The 24,174-nt window shown below is 38.8% G+C and overlaps 1 protein-coding gene across 2 annotated transcripts in view; it reads right to left on the reverse strand.

Annotated features, from left to right (window-relative positions):
• Window positions 1-23,850, reverse strand: part of LPCAT1 (lysophosphatidylcholine acyltransferase 1) — a 75,002-nt gene extending 51,152 nt beyond the window's left edge. For both annotated transcript variants that reach the window (XM_072411875.1, XM_072411874.1), the window contains exon 1: window positions 23,297-23,850. In XM_072411875.1, the coding sequence (XP_072267976.1) occupies window positions 23,297-23,404 (108 nt within the window). In that variant the 5' untranslated portion in view covers window positions 23,405-23,850. The remainder of the gene's footprint in view (window positions 1-23,296) is intronic.
• Between the last annotated feature and the right edge of the window lie 324 nt (window positions 23,851-24,174).

A 24,174-nucleotide genomic window follows, 5' to 3' on the forward strand; every position in this document is an offset into this window, starting at 1 on the left:
ACTGGTCGTTATGTGCAGCAACACCGTTTTTGGTATTCTCCAAACTATATAAATTACTTAAAACTCTACCTACACATATTACACTAAATTTCTAGTTACAGTGCAACCTTACAAAGAGATAATCCAATTCTGACATAACCCAAGCACAAAGTATTGCTATAGACATTCTTTCACATACCTAAGATACCATACATGCTCTGTGACTTATTAATATGAATGTGATGCCACAGCCCATCACCATTATCAGATGATCAATTTAAAAACCCTTCCAGGGGATGATAGTACTTGGAATGGATAAGCAAACAGTAATCTAAACTAGTAACTGAAGTATAAAAAAAAAAAGTATTGAAAATAATAATTAATACATAACACCACTCGGTACAGTAAAGCAAGGGGAGCATTTACTTGAGCACGGAAAAGGCAAGGCCATTACATGCAGTGATTGTTGAAACGTCTGCCATGAAGGTTGTCGCAGCTGTTCAAGGCCAGGGAGCAGGAAAAACAGGTTTTGAACTTGAACAAAAGCTCCACATATTGTATATACTGAAACATCAGCAGAAAACTGGCTGCAAACTATACAAAGATTTACATTCTGATAATTCTCGGAGAAAAAAAAAAAAGACTGGTCACAGAAATCAAATTCCTTTCCCTGCTTCAGTGAACATGAAAGCACATGGAAACCTCATCTGATCATAAATTATGTACATATATGTGATGTTCAATAGAAAAATGACATAGTAATGGAAAATGCAACAGTCTAAATTTATAGCGGTGTAATGCTTTAGTCCACTAACAGGCATATTTAATAACATAGCTGAAAGAGCCCCTTTGTGCAATATGAACATGAACGGAAATAATGCATAAGTTACCACTAACAATCTTCCATTCTAAAAATGCTAGTGACCCCTAACGTTGTGATTCAATACCTTCAGCATGTCCCAAGTTACTAACCCTGCAGACATAAGCAGCAAATGAAGACAAAACACTCAGGGTCCTTTCAGCCCTGCGATGTAAAACTATGTGGTTGGGAAATGGAAACAGCACTGTGGCCAACTACATTTGTGTGCAGTTAGGGTTATGGTTCCAAAGCAGCAACTGCATGGCTAAAAGCAACCCACAACCTGCCACATGCCTAAAATTATCCTCATCTACTCCTAATCATTTGAATGGGAGGAGCTTGGATAGCAGTTGAGCCCACATCAGGACGCTGTGACTTCCAGCAGGTTTGAAATGTCCCTTAAGGTATGTTCTTGTTCCAAGTCATTGAGCTATAAGGTAATAAAGCCACTGGATCAACCTTACCGCCAAGCATCCAGCATTTTCAGAAGATCAGCAATGATCAACATCTGAACTTTAAAATAGAAAATATTCTTACATTTTTTGTATGAATGAGCCAGAAAGTAGCAGTACATCTCTTGAATGGAACAGCAGCAATACAACTCACCAGAAGTTCTTACTCTTCAACATTCTCACTTACTGAGGCCCTTTATCCTTTAAGATCATTACAAAGAACAAGCAGGCACTCTTTGTGTCTGGAGGAAAAGAAGTTTAAGCTTCGGATAAGGAAGGGATTCTTCACTTAATGTAAGGTCTGTGAAAATGTGGAATCGGCTCCCTCAGGAAGTAATTTCAGCAACTACTATAGATTGCTTTGAGAAAAAGCTGGATGATTTCTAGAAGCACAGAATATAACAGAGTAAGACTACTGATCCAGGGAACATCCGATTGCCTCATGGAATCAGGAAGGAATTTTTTTTCCCCAGTTGAAGCAGATTGTACCAGGGTTTTGTTTTGCCTTCCTTTGTACCTTCTATGTCCATAGGGTTTTATATCTGGGATATTTTTATTTCCTTATTGGTTTTACTTGATAGATGTATGTCTTTTTTCAACCTGACATACTATGTAACTTTATGAGATGAGCATATACACGAACAATGGTAAAACTTTGCAAGTATAAAGTAAATTGTAGCACAGGTGTATAAGGACCTTAAACCATGACCAGCCATAATTCTACTTCCCCAAAGATTGGAAAAGTTTTTTTAGATTTGAACTGTTGGGTGTCTGAACTAACCTACTGTCCTTTCCAGTGGAAGTATGGACAGCCATAAAAATCCGATAAGGATTCTAATTCCTCAAAAACAAAAGATGAACTGCGGGAAAAAACAATTATATGATCTTTTGGAAGAATTAATCATGACTAGAGGCTTTGAGTGATAGCTGAACCTTTGCTCTAGTCATCCCACTCACACCAAGGAGCTGCTGGCTTATCAAGGGGCCAACAAGAAATAAAATTAGTGAGGCAAAAGCAGTTTAATATTCTCAAATACCCTATCAGGGTGCCATTTAAAGATGAATAAATTGGGAGCTGCACAATAAAGAATTATGGAATCAAGACTTGGTCTGGGGCTTACAAGTTCTTGCACTGCAGGCATTGGTAGGCTTGAAGAAGCAGAATTTTAAGCCTGCACCTAGAATCTGATTAAAATTGTATTCATTGATATGTTAGCATAGCAGAAAAAAAATCAAGAACTGTATTCAATAGATGATTCATTCATGAAATTACTTCAAACTATCCAACAAATGTTGCAAAACCACTTTGGCAAACATACAGATACAAATTACAATAATATAAAGTGCAACACTTAAGTTCCAAAACACCACTTACTATGAACATCACATCTGTTTAAAAGTATTGGTGGCAAATTATGAGGTCATTCTTAATGATACAAAATAACAACATTGTTTTAATGGTAATCATTAATTTATGTGAAAATGTGAATTCTTAAAGCTGAATTTAATACAAAAAATGAACATTGTAAGTATACGAATCCTGCACCTGTGCAGTGCAAGTTCGGGTGATGAAGGCAGAAAGCAGAAGAAGAGGAAAGAAGATGGCAGCGTCCGGCACTTCCTCCGCACCGGGATGAAGGAGGATTCCAGGACAATGTGTGACCCGATCTAGGAATCCTCTATAGGGATCGATGGATGGGATCCCTATGGGAAAGTAAAGGTAAGTGAGTTTTTTGTTTTTGTTTATTTCTGCTTTGACTGCAGCAAAGAAAAATCAGGTCTCTGCAAAAACACAAATCCTTAGATCAGCCTATAAGCTCCCTATATGCTTTTTATCTGTATTATTAACAGAGTCTAGTTTTCATTTCTTACTATTGTGCCATCTAAGATTTTTAGAACAAGTCAAGCTTCTTCAAGCTGGTTTCTCATTCACTTATGTGAAGCAAAAAGGCAATTTTGACAAAAATGTTCATACACACTGGCCCTTGAAGGGTATATCAATGCAATGATCACCGACACCAGTACAAGTTGAGAAGTGAAACAAATATTTTATTTTTTTAAAATAACAATTGTTTGCAAATAACATCTACTCTGCAAACACCATTCACTACAACCAGTAAATATATAATATTCTTCTCTACAATATAAATATTGTATCTAGCACATGAACTGAACCAACAGGGTAAAAATGGTACTGTAGCTTTGTTGTAGGGTTGTGATTTACCTAAATAGAAATAAACACAAGATATTGTATACAACACAAATAAATCCCCAGGCTAAATCTTTGTAGTCATTGATACTCTCACCTTCACATCTCAGCCTGTTCTCAATTACAGGACGCTTGGGACTCCTGCCAAGTGCGACTTCTGTGAACACCAATTCTGTAACTTGCAAATGACACCACATCCATGAGAGCAGTAAAAAACAAAAGGCCACAGCAGTGCTTCTCAGTTGTTTTCAAATACCTTACTGGCAGTTCATTTCTTTGCCCATTCTTACATTTTACTACTTGTATAGCAAAAATGCTGTCACTTTATGGCCAACTTACATAGAGCACAATCTTTACAATATTTGCAATGAAACAAAATAAAAATGGTCCCTTGCTAATGTCTTGTTACAATGTTACATTCTTTAAATCTCCAACTCTAGATCTGGAGGGGCTTCACTTTCAGCCATTTAGCTTCAGGGTTTCTGGGACCAGCTGCTGCTATGGATACTTTTCTATGGCCATATTTCCCTGGAGTTTGTCACGGCAGAACACAAATGCTGTGACTGAGAGACCACAGGACCTAAAGGCCCATTTACACTGATGCAAAATGTTTGTTTTACCAAAAGCTAACACCAAGGAAGTTACTACATTCTGAATGGTACCCAAACACATTTGTACAGTAGTGGGCAATGTGTCTTTAATGCAATGGCACATGCTACGCATTATGGTAAATGGTCTAAAAAAAAGAAAAAAAAAAGGAGAATTCTATTGTAGACAAGGATAACTGAAGATAACTTGAGGATTTTTCTTTCTTTTATTTTTTTGATTGGATAGATTTGTCTCAATCTCATGCCATGCACTCCTATCATATACATGCACCATCTGAACATAAGCTAACAAAAAAAAAAATCATTTAAATGGTTTTCTGGCCTGACAAATGTCATTATTTTAATATTTTCAAAACATCACATATTTTGCAAGGTAGCATAAAGCCTAATATGGTATCAACAGGAAATCTTGTAACCCACTTTGTTTCTTGTTTAACATGTCTGGGAGTTTGTAAATATAACACATATGCAGAGTTTAGTTATGCTTATAGAATTAGGAAAAAAGGAATATACATAGTTTTTAACAAGCAGTCACTTTTAGACTGCTAAATAATATAAACACTTAATTTGGTAAAGATCATTTAATTACAAAATATAAATGAATTTGTAAATGCACCAAACACCAAATACATTTATTGTTCGCAAAATCGGCAATAGAAAAACCACAGGTGCAAATCATTTGGTGCCAGGGCAATAATATTAAAGTACCCTCTTGGCAACAATCAGTGTTGAGAGTTTTTTCTTTCTGAACTCCAAATATTCTGAGCCAGTTTTTTGTTGTGACTTGGTCTGTCTGACCACTCAAACCCCAGCTACTTGTAACCATCCTGAGTGTCTGCTTACCCCCTAGCTCCTGTCACTAGCTGTCCTTATCCTGTTTCTTCTTTCAAGACAGCCCCAGCCTCTGCCTAACTAAGTTGCTTGCCTCTCTATTTTCCACATCAGAATTGTCTGTTCCATTCAGTCACCTCTAGGGGAATCTTGGAGATTGCAAATTTGGAGTCGACAGGAGGAAGAATTTGGTTGCTACAAGGGTTACTAGACAATCTACAAGACCCAAAGCCTCCTTAGACTCCATGTCATGGGTAAATCCACATAACATACTGACTTGTGGCCTAACATCTCCATAATGCAAAGTGGCTCAGTGGATAGCACTATGTCCCTTGCAGCGCTGGGTCCCAGGTTCAAATCTCGACCAGGGCTCTATCCTTATGGAGTTTGCAAGTTCTCCTTGTGTTAGCATGGGTTTCCTCCGGGTACAGTTAGGTTAATTGGCTTCCCCCCAAAATTGATATTAGTATGTACTAAAGACATATGACTATGGTAGGGACATTAGATTGTTAGCCCCTTTGAGGAAAAGCTAGTGACATGAGTATTGACTTTGTACAGAGCTGTGTAATATGTCGGCGCTATATAAATATCTTTTTTAAAGCATTGCTTACCTTTCTGGCACTACAGTAAAATCACCAGAACTATGGATGCTAGAAGGACTTCAGCAGTAACAAACATTTTCAAAAACCTCCTTATGTACACTGAAGATTTTAGGAAACTCCAATAAGCTAAGAAGTAACATACAAGTAAAGGTAAAACAAACCTGACCCACTATAAATATAGACACTGCTGTTTTATTTATAATGTCCATAGTAAGACTTTTTATAAGCAGTGATTTTCTTTCTTAAAATCTGTTAGCAGCTCCCTGTGTCATGAACCCCTTTGGTGTTGCTGGCAATAACTACTTTAATTAGCTGTCTCCTTGTCTTGGTCTAGAGCACAAAGAGGCTGATTACAAAGATCTCTTGTACCAAAAACTCCATTCAGATTCCACGGTCATCTCCTCATACCCCTGAATGTACAATACTGAGGAAAAATAGTTTGTTGAAAAAGTTCACAGAAGACAGAGGAACAGAGCAGAATTGCCTCATTTTAATTTCACTTGCTGACCTTTTTAAAATTGTATGCCGTAATAATTGTTCATAAAACAGAAGATGGCAATAAGCAATAAATTAATAAATGACATGCTTTCATTTGTTTAATGTATGATGGCAGGTGAAAGAGCTTAGTAAATAAAAACCCTTTCCTTGTCTTCTCCCATTCTAAAACAATCTTGGGTCAGAGACCATGTTTATGAAAAAATGTCCTTTCAGATCACAAATAAAGACAACCACACACATTGTCAAGCTGAAGAGTAATTGCATTGTAGATACTGCTCCTGGAATCCATTTAGACATACATGATCATGCCATACACAGCTCCCAGCACAGTCTCTGACACTTTACAAAACCACAACATAGAATACAGAAGCTAACAGAAATAATACCATGCAAGCCATGATCAGTCACATGACACTGCTCTTACTGGCCATTCAGGTGCTCTCATGGGGTGGAGAAAGTATGGCGGACAACAGAGAAAACAACAACCAAATATTCTGAGCCATTTTTTTGTTGTGACTTGGTCTGTCTGACCACTCAAACCCCAGCTACTTGTAACCACTCTGAGTGTCTGCTTACCCATTAGCTCCTGTCACTAGCTGCCTTTATCCTGTTCCTTCTTTCAAGCCAGCCCCAACAGAGAAAACAACAAACATGAGCCAAGAAGAGTAATGACGGACACTTTAGCCATGTGGTTAGCAGAATCTCCCAGGTTTAGCACCGGGAAAAAAAACCTTTACAAGAACTTTCAATATCCATAACTGTTCGGGAACACCCATAAGTGTTTCTCAGAAATAGGACTTCTACATTTACCAGATTATTACAAAGCACTCCTCCTGTTTATAATAACTATGCAACTCTGCAGATTTCCTCAGTCTAGCTTCAACTGTTTTATTTTAAATCACCAGCTTCCAATAAAATAATATCTGGTGGTCTTGTAAGAGTCCTTGTTCAGGCACTTCCTGCAATGAGGTGACAATTCTTCCAGTAGTGCTCACATTGTGCAGGCTCAGTAAACTAGTCCGATATCCCAATGTGCAGCCTATACTGGAGAAGATTCATGCAGACACAAGTGGACTCAACAGCAGTAAGGTGCAATAAAAAGATGTAAAATAAAATAGCATTTTATGGAGGGACATGGCGATGGTTTATGATTCACAGTGGATTGGCACTGTGCACTCTGCACTCCCACTCTTCAACGGGAATATTTGTTCCTGTGGAGCTTCCGAGGATTTTATTTGCTAAATAGGAATGAATGGAGATCACAGAGAACATCTGATGAGTAACATTGTGCTGAGTTGTTATTCAATCTAGTCAGCAATATCTGGAAAAGGGAGAGGTGAGTAAATGACAGGGAAGAAGTGCTGGAGAGGGTTAATTTCTATAAAAAGAGGGCTGACTTAGGCTCAATCCCCATATGCTTTGTGCCCCAAAGCACTGCTTAAGCAGCCCACGTTGTAGCATATTAGAAACAGGTTACAACTTATTCTGTATGGACGCACCAAGATGCTTTGCTGATTTTAAAGCACAGCAAAGCTATGAAGCAGCATCCACGAAAACTGACAAACTGCTTTTAATGGGAAAAGTTTTTACAGTGCGTTCATACAACTTGTGTTTAAATTCTCCAAATGTTTTTAGATTATTAGAAGTAAAGACTGGGCCTCTAGTCTTTACTTCTAAAGACTGGGCCTAATTTGAATATGAATCTTCTATAAATCTGTTTCATACCTCTAGGAATGAAACAAATTTATAAAAGATTCATATTCAAATTATCCATTCCATGGATGTCATGCCCACTAAAATTCTAGTACTTTCCTGTCACTGATTTGAAAACTATGCTGATGCAAGGAGCTTTGACCTCACTCTGAAGATTGACTAATTTGGACAGTTTTTTTGGGCAAGTAGTAGCAGACCCTGTATAACTTTTTAGAAAAAAATTTCCTTTTAAAAAGTGAACTTTAGTCTCCCATAACATGGGTGATTCAGTCAGTTATTGCAGAAAGACAAAGGACAGGCAATGACCCTTTTAAAATAACTCTTCTTACCTGCATGATGGCTGTCCAGCTGTCAAACTTTGCTGAGCTGCTCAGCGTCGGTTGCCAGAGGAATCCAGCCATCCTTGCTTAGTTTGTGTGTCCCGGGAGTTACATGATCCCAGCATGGCCAATTAAGATGGCGGAATATTGTCTTTAGGAAGATGGAGGTACCCTGTTATGGAACAGGGATAGGTACATAATTGTGGGTGTAGTTTCTGCATTAAAGATGGCTTTCCTGCCAGTATGGTAGGAGCAGTAATGAACATAAGCTTTCAGAACCACAAAATAAAATGTCCAATAGGCATTTATGTTTTGTGCATTTTCTTCTTAACCCTGGTAATATAAATAAGCAGTGCAGGAAAATGTATTAAAGTGACACATATGTGGCTGGTTCAGCTGTGCACTAGGCACCCCTTTCAGGCTGAATATCTTGATGGTACAGGATAGTGTAGTCAGGTATTACAACCTGGTCCTGGATGCAGTCTTTTCTTGCCTGTAACGTCTTGCATATAATAAAGAATGATGAATACAAAGCCCTCACTGCTCCTCCTCCTCCTCCCCTCAGTCTATTCACAGCCATTTTTAATACAAAGATAGAATAGGAGGCCAATATTTGGACAGGTTAAGGTACATATGGTAGTTCTCTGAATCTACACATAATTATTTTCTAAGGAATCCACAACTGAATTAAATAGAACATGTTTATAATAAACCAGCCTGGATTCAGCTTTACCATTTACTTCAGTTTAAGTTGTCTCACCGGATTTGTTTATTTTCCCATAACTCCCATATCAGGATCCTACTTCTAACTTATCTTTTCCAAAGCAAAATATTATTTTCACAATATGAGAGATCATGTCTGTATACACAGTACTGCTTTGCTAATAATAGTCTTAATATGTTTTAAACAGGAAGAGAAACACATCTGCCACTCAAATGGAATTTCCTGTTTGTAGTTACTTAAGATTACAAAAAGTCAGAGCTGCAGGTCACGTCACTTATATTTCCAGCAAGGCAATCCTCTCTAGAATCCTGCAGTCTTTTCGGGCTTACATATAGCCAGTGAGAATGTTTATGCGTATAAAACATTGCATAACAGAATTATTATATAATGTCTGCAAAGCCTAGGCAAAATCACACAACTTCATAAATCAATAATGAACTATGTTATAGGCTCCTATTTATTAATATGTCACTGATTTTTTTTCTTCCTTGGTTTAATATAAAAAGTTGAAGTCCTTCCAAAACCCTGTATTGGGTCTATTCACACGAGTTTGCTGCTTTTTACATTTTAGGCATGCTGTGGGATAGAGTTTCAGTTAGGTTTATATTGGCTGTGTCCAGAGCTTTACTGTATAGACTAGTTTACAGTCACAATAGGTAATAAAAAATGGCCTAATAACTAATAACCTAATGGCCTAGGGCACAAATGGCTGATTTACATTTCCAATCTGACTTAAAATCTAGAGAAAATCTGAAGGGAAGTCAGCAGCTGACCAACTGTAGTCTGATTTTAGGATTTCCAATCAGGTATGTTAGTGAACATCAATGAAAAGTACATGTCAAGTGTACAATATATCGATTTGACCAATCAATTACCAATCGGTTTGGTCAGTTGAATGAAAAAATATTAGGCCTAAGTCTGCCATAAACTCTTTCCCAGCCTATTAAAAAAAAATGATCGTGATTTGTTGGCACTGAAATGTGACAAATAAACATTAAAATCCCCATACCAGTGATTATGTCATTTGAAAATCATACAGTAGCTGCCTGAAAAGCTTGGGGATCATCATACCCACATAAGAATCAGTACGATCATTACCCCTTACAAATGTAGAAACCTCAGCACTGCACCTGGTCATAGACAATGTGACGATCTAGATCTTCAAAAGACAAACTGAACAGACAATGAAGGTTCTGTCTTGTGTCAATGATTCTAACAAAAGTTAGAAGTTCAACAAGAACACTACTGTATTATGGTAAATTACTACTTTTTATAAGGTCAGTGTTATACCTATGAAAATGCATTAACAAGAAAATCAAATCACAACACACTACTTTTGTTGTCTGTGCCGTTACATGATTGACAACCGTCTACTACAGTTTAAAGTAAACCTACATTTCCATTTACATATTAAATGTACTCCACATTATGAATGTTTTATTAGACAAAAAAAGTGATTTATTAGACAAAAGTCTCCTCTGTGCACCTTTCAGAATTGTTTCTATGTTACTGACACCAGACTTTCCCTGGCTAAAAGGATAACCCGTAAAACAGTTTGTGTCCACATACAGAGGGAACATTCTGGTCCAAACTGTAAATGCATTGCAACTACCCTAACCAAGTTCATATGGGTTAGGGCACATTCTCCTGTTCACCAGAAAACTATTTTCCTAAAACCACAGGTGGCTTTTATCCCCCTTTGTTGCGGCCACTTGACATAGATGTGATGGTAGCTTTGACTAAAAGATAAGGCGCTGGGTGAATTGACGTGAGACAGTGATAGATGCTAGTTTAAATATGTACCTACAGGTAATCCCCAGGTTACATAGGGGATAAAGACAGTAGGTCTGTTCTTAAGTTGAACTAGTATGTAAGTTGAAACAGGTACATAATTTTAATAAATGCAATTAGGATGGATGTTTGTCTCAACATGTTATTAGGCAGCAAGGTGTCAGTTACTGTATAAAATCCTCACTGCGAGTTAATCACAAACAACATTAACAATCACTAACAAACAAAAAAAACTTTGACATTTCTCAACTTCTGGAGTAAGCTGTGCTTTGATATGCAAAAAGAAACAAATGCAGAGTTTGTCTTAGTCATTAAAGAGTTACAAGGGCTTGCAAGAACAGCTCACCCCCCCCCCCCTAAGATCACCTACAACCTCAGCTGTGTTTAGCAAAAGATTTCTTCTGCAAGTCATGCAACCGTTCCCTACAAGCCTCCATTCTGTACAGTGAGCGGGGAGACCTGTTTGTATCTCGGAGTCGTCTGTATGTCGGATGTCCTTAACCCAGGGAATACCTGTCATGTTGTACAACATAACGTCATGTTGTATTTATATGTGTTGAGTTTTTCTGACATGTTGTATGAATGCTTAGTCGCAGTGGGAAAAAAAAGAAGTCACAGCTGATGGCAGAAAAGGCTTTTTTTGTTAAAGTTTACATTAGCTTTCTTGTGCTGTTTTACATTTGCCAACAGGTTCAATTATTTGTAAACACACAAATTTATCAAAACATACAAATATTTATCTAAAACTCATGTGATAAAAGAAAAACAAATTAAAAGGCTAACTACCAACAACTAGCTATGAGCAATTTTACATCTGATGTACATCTGATTTTATCTGATGTCAAATACTTAAAGCAGACCTAGCAGCTAAAATAAAGTAAAATAAATTATACTTATTTCCTGGATTTAGCACACAATGCCATCATCTTTCCTCCGAAGATATTTGGGCAACGGGAAGCAATTTAAATCTCCAGCACTTGTTACAATTCTGTGGAGTATTAGCCATATTCTGGGATGTTGTGGGCAGGTAGATGACATTGTGCCCTGCTCCGCAGAAGCCTAAGGTAAGGGGAGGTACATCTACACCCTCCAGATTGTTGTTGGAAATGAACGACCGTGGTCACGGCGGATCTGTTTGGCCGACGAACGTTCACTATCTATCGTGTGTACGATTGGTCGTAATCGTTCGTTTTCTAACGATAATTATTGGAAGTGTGTGCGTAGCTTAAAGCTGCTTTTTAAATTGCAGAATAGACTATTAAGGTTCTTCTGTCAGAGATTATTCTGCCTGCCTGTTAACATACATGGCTCAATAAACAGTCTTGGCATGATTACATACTGAGGAAGTAGTTTTGAGCCCATGCAGGGCAGTTCAATCATCTCAATATGGCTGAAGTCTCTAAACCTGAAGGAAAACGCCTGAAGATTAAAGTTGATGCGAAATCATGGTTTGGCAGACAAGTCTGACACAATTTGCAAAAATGCAGAGCACATTTGCATTTTATGGAAGAACCCTGGGTGCTGGCCTGAGTTTAGACCAACTTTACAGCTGAACCAGGACTACTAAATGTGCTAAAAAAAGATAAATACATTTGAAATGAATACATGAGAGTCAAATGATTTGTATTTCTTTCCCGCAGTCCTAAAAAAGGTTTCACAACCTAGCTAGATGTCATGGTCAGCCAGGTGACCTACTACTACACAGTATTTATATAGTGCCAACATATTACGCAGCGCTGTACAAAGTTCATAGTCATGTCACTAGCTGTCCCTCAAAGGGCTCAAAATTCAATGTCCCTTCGATGGTCATATGTCTTTAATACAGTCTAAGGTCAATTTGGGGGGAAGCCAATTAACCTAACTGCATGTTTGTGGAATGTGGGAGGAAACCAGAGTACCCAGAGAAAACCCACAGAGACACGGGGGTGTCCTGGCTGAGATTCGAACCTCGGACCCAGCGCTGCAATGAACAGAGTGCTAACCTCTGGAACCACCGTGCTAACCAAGCTGACTTATTCACTGCATATAGGCAACACAGTCAAGTCCCACCCACACCTGCAGCCTATAATTGGGCGGTAAAGTTGATGCAACATAATAATAAAGTCAGTCTTCAGCCCCTCAGGGTTTATGTCAGCCCATGTAAAACCCCAGGCTGGTCTCTAGTGCTGCCCCTTCCTCATCCAGTCTGAGTAAAGCAGTACGGGACTGTACAGGCTGCTGAAATCGATAATTTTATTTTAATAAATGGAAAAATGTATTGATGTTTCTATAAAACGTACAGGAGACGTTTGAGTAACAGTTTATGGAGAATTCAACTAAGAACTAAAGCAGACATTTTCATGGGTATTCTAAATGCTGATAATTTACAGCATTCTACCTGGAATCCAAGGCAGTGCTCAGGGCTTTAATAGCCTATTGACAAGCCCGGAACTCTCACGGGAAGGCCATGATTAGGCCTACATTACCTAAATCACAAAAGGTTATGTATTCACATAACCTTTTCAGGGACTTTGGGAGAAGAAGATTGCAAAAATCATAGTGTGGCTCCTGCCATCTGTTACCCTAATCTTTTAGGCATAGTTTTGATTTAAGGTGTATGTAAAGGGAAACATCATTGTTTTCACTTTTGGATAAGGTAGAGAAGTATTGGCCCCCCTGTCAATGTTGCGCCCCTGATAGGGAGATTCACCTCTTTAGATTTGTCCTGGTGACCACTGTGACTAAGAAAGAATCCCAATACAACAAGTTGTCATCAGAAGCAATAGGTCAGGAAAATGGGGTCATCTGTTCTGGGAACAACTCTCTGTAATTAAACTTTAGTATTGGTTCTTTGCGTTGGCTGGACATATGAATTAATTTATTGGGATTTTGTACACGCGTACATCCCATCACCTTATATGTAATTTTACAAATAAAGATTTAATACATCGTATACAATTTTCAGAACACAATGGGATATATCAATGGCATGTCAGCTACTAGCTTGTAGGCTCTCTGTATCTACCTGAATCCCCTGTCCTGCCATATGATATATTAATCTCTGTTCACAATAGGTTTCATACAACAAAAGAGCAAATAATACAAAGGAAAATATTAGGGAAAAAAGTAGACTATTACATCAATAACATAAGCAGCATTACATTTTTATGTAGCTAAAATATATATATATATATATATATATATATCTTTCTTAATCCTGAAACTATAAAAATAACTACTATTCTTTCTCTTTGAAAGTTTTATATAGCATTTAGGTTGAGGTTTTTATTTTAAAACTGCATGGCTGCTTGTGTGTACTATGATGGAAGGCTGTGTGCATGTTTCTGGATAAAACTGCAGGGCCTTGTGTGTATGGTGCAGGAATGTATGAATGTTTGTGTGTATGGTGCAGGAATGTATGAATGTTTGTGTGTATGGTGCAGGAATGTATGAATGTTTGTGTATAGTGCATATTGTGTGTATGTTTCTGAGTAAATATTAGGGCTTTGTGTTACATGTATAGTATATATGTTTGTGCATGTTTTTCTGTAGGACAAATTATGTAAGTTTATTGCAGGGCTATAGCTTATTTGTGTGTATAGTGCCGTGTTGTATGTATGTTTGCAGTATTGCAGGACTATGTGTGTGTTTGTATTTAAATCAAAGAATATGCTAGTTAGTATACTCGGTTTTATATTTTAGTAAAAGCGACACCCCATTCACAATCGCAAAAAATCTGTCAACAAAAACGATAAAGTCTGTCTGTTTAAGGGCGGTTTACATTATTAAGTGATGGGAAACATTACGTGCCAATGTATTCTTGAAGATGATGGTGAAAAACAATGTGATGCAAAAATTTGCAGTTTCAGAGGGTCTAACAAAAATGCACCTACAGGAGCATCAAATGTGAAAAGACACTTGCAGCTTTTTTATTCTAAAGTGTTAGAAGTTGTGAATGAGAAAGATATCAATGAAAATATTCCATCTACTTCTGGGATAAAAAATGTTCAGAAATCTACTGGAGACCAAACACAACTAAGAAGATACTTTATATCTGACAAAGTTACCATAACAATGACACCAGAAAAATTCAGAAACCACATTATTGAAATGGTAGTAAAGAATAGTGTACGACTATCCTTCTTTTCACAGCCAGCCTTTTTAGGCCTAAATGGAGAAACGGCTAAAAAACTTGGTGTTTCTCTGGAAAGAAAAAATATAAGGAAACTTATAATTGAAGAGGCTAAATGAAAAAAAGAAGAACTACAAAAAGGTCTGGAGGGACATTTTGTCTTCATAAAAATGGATGCATGCACACGTAACAGAGTCAATTATTTTGCTATTAATGTTAGATTTGTTGATAAAAATATTAAAACAATATCCTGGAACCTTGTACACCCAGACACATCAGACCAGTGACTATCTTCAGAAGTTAGTGGAGGATGTTCTAGATCAGAGGTAGGCAAACTTTTGTGGCCAATAGGCCATTTCAGGGGTGGGCAGGAGCACACTAGGCAGAACTCTCTCTCGAGTCCTGCCCTAATGGCTCCGCCCCCACCAGGAAGCCCCCTGAAGGGAAATCCCTCCTATCTATATGCATTGCGGAAAAGATGGATATACCCCCTTCAGGGGGCATTCCCTATTTACCCCGACGGGGGAAGTGTTAACGCCGGTCCCGGTAAATAGGGGAGCCACAGCAAGAGGAGGCTCAAGAGCCGCGGGTTGCCAGCCAGGATTAGGTCGGATCGGCCAGGGGGCATTAGCCCGGAATAAACTACTGGCTAGGCCGTATCTGGCCGGAGTTTGCCGACCCCTGTTCTAGAAAATTTTGAAATTAAAAAGGAACAGATTCTATGTATTGTGACAGATAATGCTTCTATGTTGAGCACAATTGATTAAATGAATAAAGTAGATGAAGAAAGTGACAGACAGATATTTAAGGTAGGTTCTGAAAGTATTGGAGAAAGTGAAAGAGAAAAGAATAGTGACATTTTGGATAACACTGTTGAAGAAGCATCTAGGCGTACTACTATTCAACATATGCGTTGTGCTGTTCACACTCTGCAACTTGCAATAAGAGATCGATTGAAAGATCGTTATGCAGCTACTCTAACTGGCAAATTGAGGCAAGTAACTGTTGCAGCCAGGGCCCCTAAAACAGATGCCATTTTGAAAGGACGTGCAGAAAAAGGAGCCATTGGATCAAACAACACGCTGGGGAAGCACTTTTTTGACGGTAAAGCGTTTGCTTGAACTAAAAGACTTTCTTGAGGAACTTGACAATGAAAAGGATTTATTAACTGAAAGCCAGTGGACACAAATAAAAGCACTGGAACATCTACTTTCTATACATTAGCATATTACAGGGTTTCTCAATATATCTTCACACTTTTGCATTCAAACCCTTGTCAAAAATATTATTTTGCATTCAAACTTCCCACTTTTGCAACCAAACTTCACAAAAAAGACTCCCTAATTATTCATAAATCAATACATTTATTATAAAATTAAATATAACACAAATAACATATTTTACCAAAAAAGTTTTTCCCAAGAAACTATAAAAAAAAATATGTAAAAATTAAATGATTTATTAATCATGAATGCTTTCTCCTCTTTAGGTATTTATGTAAAAAGGTAAACATTTTTGTAAAACTATTTGAGCAATCCTGCTCGCTCATTGTTAAAAATACACTAATGATGCTTTCTAATAAAGCACCCAAGTTAATTATCCTATTTCTTCTAAATACTTCTTTCCATTTAGAGAACATGTTCTCAACAGAATTAAGAAATGGAGAGTATGGTGGTAACAATAAGAGTTGGTGTCCCTTACTTTCAACCAAGCTCTTTTCCTGGCTAGTTTTATGACAGGGGACATTATCCATAATTAGGATGGCATGCTGAACACTCTTTTCACTAAAAACATGCAAAACCTCATCAATTTAATTGAGAAATGCTTCTTGATTAAATGCTCGTGCTTGTGACTTAAAGTGGGGGGTCCCATTTTTATTCCTCACACAACAAATTGAATAATTTCTGGAACGCACTCCAGCCACAACATGGGCCGCCCTTTGCCCAATAGGGGATCTTCCCCTTTTGGTTCTCATTGAGATGTTAAAACCTACTTCATCAAGAAAGTAGATGTTTTTTAAATTTTCCTTAGAATAGAGATCAAGGAATTCTTTTTAATGACCATTGGAATTTATCAATGCATCTATCTATTGTACATTATTTACAAATTTGGCAAATAATTGATCCTTTATTTCCCTGAGGCTTATTCTGCAATCTTCGGACATTAACTTGCCTAACTCCTTCTTATGGGCTTCATCCAACTTTGAATTTCTCAGACCTGGTAATTTTTCCACTCTACCAGAAGATTCACAGGTCTTAATAATTTTGGTTATGTGTGTACAATTACAACCCAAAACCATTGCTATCTGGGAGGCATCACTTCCATTCAGATAACTGTCTACCACTCTTTGACGTTCTGCATTACTTAATTCTCTGGCCACAAGGGTAAGTGCAGTACTAAATATAAAGCTAATACCTTTGAAGATAAAAAGATGAATATTATTGTTATCTTGTTAAACTTAGTATGAATCCCTGAAATAAAGATATTTCATTTTAAAATTATGCAAAGTAAAAAACATAATAATTGACAAATCATCAATTTATTTTCATATATTTTTATTAATGTTTCTTAAGAAAAACTTTTATTGTAAAAAATATTGTGTTATTTTTAATTTTATAATAAATTGAATAATTTATGAATAATTAGGGCGTCTACATTTTTTTGTGAAGTTTGAATGCAAAAGTGGGAAGATAAAATGAGAAACCCTGTAAATACAGAGCAGTCGGAGAGTCCGGGGTACCAGAAACTGAGGAGTCGGAGAATCGGAGCCCTGCTGACCACTTACACAGAAATAGAAGGAAAATCCTGTACAGACCAGATGATATTAGAGATCAGTATAAAACAAATTTAGGAATGTCAAGGCCAAACTGTAAAGGTAAAAAATGGAAATGAGATTTCCATGTGACTTTTTAGGACACAGCAAGAAATCAAAGCCAAAAAGTTCATGACAACCTGGGTAACTGACTTTAGCAGAACTGCCATTTACTATTTTCTTAATGAATTTATACAGCACTGACATCTTCCACAGATACAATAGTCATGACGGGGAACATCACAGGGACGCTTACAATCTAAGGCCCCTAGTTTAATGGCAATTTGGAGGAAAGTCAATTAACCTTGCACTGTTTTGGCATGTGGGAGGAAACCAAGGTGCTTGAAGGAACCAAGAGAGAATGACTTTTTAGGTCCTGGCCAAGACTTGAACATTTAAACAGTAATCCAGACATAAACTAGTATAACGTGTCCCAATGAGAACATACTTTGCAGTGTTCAGTGTTTTTTATTACCACATATTTTTAGAACTTTGCATTTCTTACTATAATATTTGTAGAAACTAGATAAACCTCCCAATAGTCCTGTTTTATTGTTTTTAATCATACTACCCACATGGGCAGCAAGGTGGCTCGGAGGTTAGCACTGGCTTTGCATCGGTAAATCACAGGGTCAAATCTTGGCCAGGACACTATCTGCAAGGAGTTTGTAGTTTTTCCCTGTGTTTGTCTGGGTTTCTTCCCACATTCCAAAAACAGGCTTCTCAAAATTAACCTTAGACTGTAATAAAGACATATGACTAAGGTAGGGACATTAGATTGAGCCCCTTTGAGGGACAGCTAGTGACATGAGTTTAAACTTGTACAGAGCTGTGTAATTTATCAGCGCTATATAAATACTGTGTAATAATAATAAGTACCATATTGGTTTTCAAGCTAAATCACATACTTGCATCGTAAGGAGTGAGAAGTAATACTATCATATAGCACAGCAAATCAGGAAGCACAGGCTACATATGTCATGGGTATATATCAGGGGTGCCCATACTTTTTTGGCTTGCAAACTACTTTTAAAATTACCAGGTCAAAATTATTCACCAACAATAAAAATTTGGACCTTTTAACTCCTGTGCGCGGTAGAGTTTATTTTGAATGGCAGGTCTACGATCTGCAATCTACTTGTGTTGCCTTTGTGATCTACCGGTAGATCGCGATCCACCTGTTGGGCACCCCTGGTATATATAGAAGCCACCATGTAAACATTCACAGTCTTCTCCCCAGTCCCTTTCAGCCGGGCGCACTACTGGGCATATTTCAGTAACCACCCGGCTGTTTTTGGATGGTTACTGAAAAGTTGGGTCACATACAGGTGCTGCCACCCGCCTATAATTTCTTCCCACCCAGCTTCAGAAAATTTCTGGGTTGAACAGAGTCAGATTCGTATAGAGAAGAAAAATATTATCAGATATTGAAAAGATGCTTGGCATCAACAAGTCTTTTTAGACGTTTACTTGAAAAAAATTAACATAATACATTTCTTTAAGAATAAGTGTTAGTTTCATTCATGTCAGATGTGACTTTTTATGTGCAGATAACATTTGACGAACATATTTCAAATCACAAAGATATGAACTGTTCTATAGCATTCAGTTTACAGACAATTTAGCTATTGCAGTTCTTATATTTCTGTATTGACAATTTTCTTTTATATTTATATGAATGGTTATCAGCAAACATCAAATGCAGCATTTATTTTACTCAGAAATGGATAATATAATGCTTTTTAACTCCCAAATACAATATTTTCCTAAAAATGAAGGAATATGTTGGTATGGACTACAACTGCAGCACATTTCCTATTTGGTTTGCATATCAAAGCCAGGTAAATGTATTTAGCATTGCAATATATCTGTGTAAATTAGATGAGCCTTCAACTCATTGACAGCTTTTAAGTTGTGTTCCTACATATGTATATGGAAGATACATTTCTATGGCCAAATAATTACCTAGCTTGGCATATAGAACAAACATCAAGGATTAAAAAAATATATATAGATTTTAAAAGGACACAGTGTATTAATGCAAAAGGAATGCCTCAATCACGAATTAACAACATGTATACAAATATCCCTGAGGGTAATTCACAGCACACAACAAGAAGGGTGACGTGACTTCATAGTGAATCAGACAGACACTGAATTTTTAGCTTCCCCCTACTGTACTGAATACATTGGATGGGTGTTTAGGTGCACATGGGTACTTGTATGGGCATGGAGTGCATTTCCGAGGCATTACATAACTAATAACACAAAGGATGTATGACGTGAAAAGTGCAGTCACCAGCAACAACCAGTAAGATTTTACTTTTTAATAGATAAAACCTTTTTTTCCCGTTGATGATAGAATAGGAAAGTGCACAAAACATGTTTCAGGTTTCTGTTGCAGTGTCCCCTGTGGTGGGATTTCCTTACTTCCTGCTGCATCACCAGCTCTGGAAATGAAAGGAAAATACCCCAGTGGGATACAGACAGTAATAAAAACCAGACATAATTTCTAACAATTCCCCTCTCTCAAATACTAGGTAATACATTGAGATCTATTATGATTATTGCATTCAGGTAATGCAGGTTATTGGTATTTTATTGGTATTCATTTGCTTACATAACCTGTCATGATAGAAATCTGTAGGTTATCCTCTTTCCCAGAATGTTACTTGACTGGCTTTTATGCTAATTATTGGGCTTCAATACAATCTGAAGCACAAACCCTGAAGAACAAGTGTACAAATCATAAGATCTGAGTTCTACTGGTGAATGCAGCAGAAGTTTTAAAAGTGGGGTCACCGATGACAAACCCCATACACTCCTGACAAGTTTACTTACACATTACTATTCTGTGCCACTCACTGACATCTAACAATAGCAGCATTCACTGTATTGATGAACTCCATACAACCAGTGAACAGATCTTATAGGCAGTATAATTACACCAGGGCATCGCACCTAGCTGGAAGATACTAAATGAGAGCATACAATGGCAGGGCTCTCAGTGAAGCAGAGCAATTGTTTTTATATCACACAGAATAAATGGGCCATTTCTAAAGGAACTGAGCTCACCAATTATAGAGCATGGCTGCTGAGCAGAGACAGTGACAGATGCTGGCCGGTGCCCACCAGCTGGGAAAAGGTTCAAATAATCCTGCCATGGATGGGGTCAGACTATCACACCGCATTTACTAAAGAGTTAGAATGTTGGTTGATTATTTCTATATCTCTGGAACTATTGGTTTCTAGAAATTGTTTTGTATTACATTTGTATAAAGGAAATACTGACAGAGAAATCACAGACTGAACTCCAAACCAAGGACCCCACTCCGTATCATTCTAATAGGAGGATTTGGTTATACAGTACTGCTCCTGAAATCTAGCAGGATGAAGTCTGGACACTAAAAGTCATTTTAAAGCGTACCTAAACTCAGAAATGTGTTTGTTAGTGTTTTTTTTAAGTGCAACAAACAAAACATCACTTGGGATCAAAAATGAATGTGAGCGCAGAGCCTCTCGAGATACCTACGTCAAGCATCCTGGGAGGCTCCTAGTTGCTCCTTCTGCGCATGCCTGAGCATCCTGGGCATGCGCAGAAGGAGCCCTTTCATCAACAGGGAAAAACGTTTTTTCCCGATCTACGTCACCGGATCTCGCACCTGAGCAGTGCGAGATCGGGTGACGTAGGAAGAAGAACCCTGAAGAAGAGAGAAGATGGCAGAGCCTAGCAGATACTGGGACGACAATTGAAACGATGGAAGAAACGTCCTGACGGATAGACTGACCTACGGAATTGAAGGCAAGTGTGATTTTATTGTTTTAAGTTTGTACGGCCATTCAGGTTACTTTTTGGTGACATTGTGGAAATTTTGCATAAAGCAGCATTAAAGTTCAGTAAACACTGTGAACCGTCAGGATTTTTGTTGCAGAAGAAACAGGCAATGTCCCTTCTACATAAAAACATAATTACCTGACTGCTTGTATTCTCTTTTCTAAAAGAATATTGGATCTGCATGTGTACTTCAATGTAGATTGCTGGTATATGCTAGGTATCCAAGGCCTAAAGGACCTCCCACATGCAATGCACAAGTTCCTTCACCCGGGCCTAGCCAATTAAAATGGCTGTAGATCCGACACCCAGAAACAGACCGGATAAAGATGGCAGCGGCTGTGACAGAGCAAGGAGGGGTTAGTGTAATTAAAAAATTAATATTGCCGATCCCTTCTGTCCCAGAAACACAAAGAATTTGGTAGAAAACGCCAAGTGAGGGCAACTCCATGACAGTTGTCCCCACTAAAAAATTTCCCCTTCCTCAATGCTTTGATGAGAACTCCAAACTTTCAGGATGCCTTCCCCCTCTTTTACAGATTGGCAGTACAAATGGATGGGTAATCTCCTCAAGATGTACACACAAATCAGTGTATCAAAATTTAAAACTTTTCCTAGAGTCACCATGAAAACCTGCTGCACATCCTTGTCAGGAAAATCAGCAGGCTGTACAATGCCAGATTGGAGAAATATTGGGGAAGTGACAGCAACCGAAAAAACAGAACTTTAGATCTTCTTTGCAGAGATCTCAGTGAGTGGGGGTTGACTTCAACTCTTTGGATCCAATCCCAAACTGTACATACCAGATCACTCATCCCAGAACCATCCAACTGAACCGGCTACAAAGTGCCACCTTGGACCACACTGGGCCTAGGGAAAGTAACAAAGATCATTTTGCAAAGAGAACTCAAAATAAAAGACTTGTATAGACTTCTGCATTTCATAGGTACTTTCCAGCCACTAAAGAACCTGGAATGTTCCGTACCACTGAAAACTACGCCATGGTTCTTACTAAAGTGTACTGAGGAGATAGAGGAGTAGGCAGCTGCCTAGAGATCCAGAGATGGAGAACACAAACCAAACAATCCTAAACATTGCCCAGGCAATATAAGCAGGTAGAAATACATGAAGAAGTGATACTTACCTTGCATGCTCTCACCTGCTTCCAGGTATGAAGGAATACATTATACTTCCCATAGAACAACCCTGCATGCCTGCAGATCCAATCACCAAGCCTGAGCACAGTCATGTAAACCCTAAAACTTCAGGCCCACAATAAAGGAATGGGATGGTCAGGAGAATTAAAAACACTCAATCACTAGGTATTTTTCCTTCTAATACATCATTTTCACCTTCTTCGATTCTCTGTTGCACCTCTGTGCTGCTGATGGGAACAACATGGAAACAAGTCGGTGAAATATGCATTAGCATGGCTGCTCGTTGTACAGAACATGTCACCCTATAACAAAGTCTGCCATGGCATGATCACCAGGAATTCTTTTAATAAAAGCTGTAAAGATTTGAAGAAGACCTCTGAATTGAAGTGATTTTAGTCATGGGTTTACATGTACTTACACTGCTTGTTAGGCCTGCTATCAGAGGAACCTGTTACTTTAATGCAGGGACAAGATGGATTTATTGCACACACAAGAACACAAATACACATCCATGAGACAGATGCATGGACATAAAGGTTTATAGATCTACATGTAATGATAATAATCAATAAACCAATTCAGAGCACAATGATGGTGAGCAAATGGCTGCAACCCATAGTAACCCAGCCTGCTGATCTGTATGGCTTACAGCACTTTACATGCCACCATGGCTCTGTCATTCCACAAGTTCTGATCAATGAATGTGACCCACCAGCACCCAGAGTGCCAGCCGAGTGCCACCATGGCCCCGGGTACACTGCTGAGGATGGAGCGGATCTCACAACACTGGCCACCTACTTTGGCTTTCTGCATTGGGGTGAAGCGCAGGTCATGCACAAAGGGGTTCCGGACCGGCCTGGCCATCTCCTGCTCCCGGCCAAAGCGCTTGTTCCTCACCAGCCTCATGCCGATCAATGACGGAGCACCGATGGAGAAATGCCAACAAATCCCAAACAGGATCCAAAGGTTTCCGAGGAGGATCGCCAGAAGTTGGGCGATGGGAGAGCGGTGATGGAGCTGGAAAATCCCCGAGCACTGTGGAGGGAAATGAGATGTCCCCCCTTCCTGTTCCTGCCGTCAAACGGGGGAGATTGCAGCTGGAAATAATCCCAGAAGGAGGGGAGTGAGCGCTGCAAGGCCGGGGGATGCTTAGCAGCGATTAGGAGACAGCTAGCTGGCTGGGGAAGTCACACACAAAGCGAAAGCTAGAGAGGAGGAGGAGGGAGGAGAAGGAGGATCTGTGGGGACCTCACAAGACACGTCTCTGGAGGATGATGAGACCGGCAGGCGGGGAGGAGCCGATGGATCAGCCGGACACTCAGGGGTTAATGAGGAGGAAGCCGCCAGATGATGCGCTTACTAACTACCCCCCTCCTCCTCACCTACCCCCTCCTCACCTCGCCTCTCCCCTACGGTAATGGAAGAGGGGGAGGAGGACGGACATGTTAGGGGTGGAGGGAAAACCGGTTGTCTCTCAGCCAAGCTTTACATTGTGCTGACATTATGTCCGGGAGGAAAGTTCTCCTCACACAGCTGTGTGGCCATAATGTCCTGACTCTTCCTGAGGAGCCCCATGGATGTGAGGCAGGGCAGGCACTTATATGGAGCAGAAATGGCTGCCAGCTCCCTTCATATGAGGGAACAAAGCCCCCATGCCCTATAGGCTTCTATAAGGA

Source organism: Pyxicephalus adspersus, chromosome 5 (assembly GCF_032062135.1).
Source record: "Pyxicephalus adspersus chromosome 5, UCB_Pads_2.0, whole genome shotgun sequence".
In the NCBI taxonomy this organism is placed as follows: domain Eukaryota; kingdom Metazoa; phylum Chordata; class Amphibia; order Anura; family Pyxicephalidae; genus Pyxicephalus; species Pyxicephalus adspersus.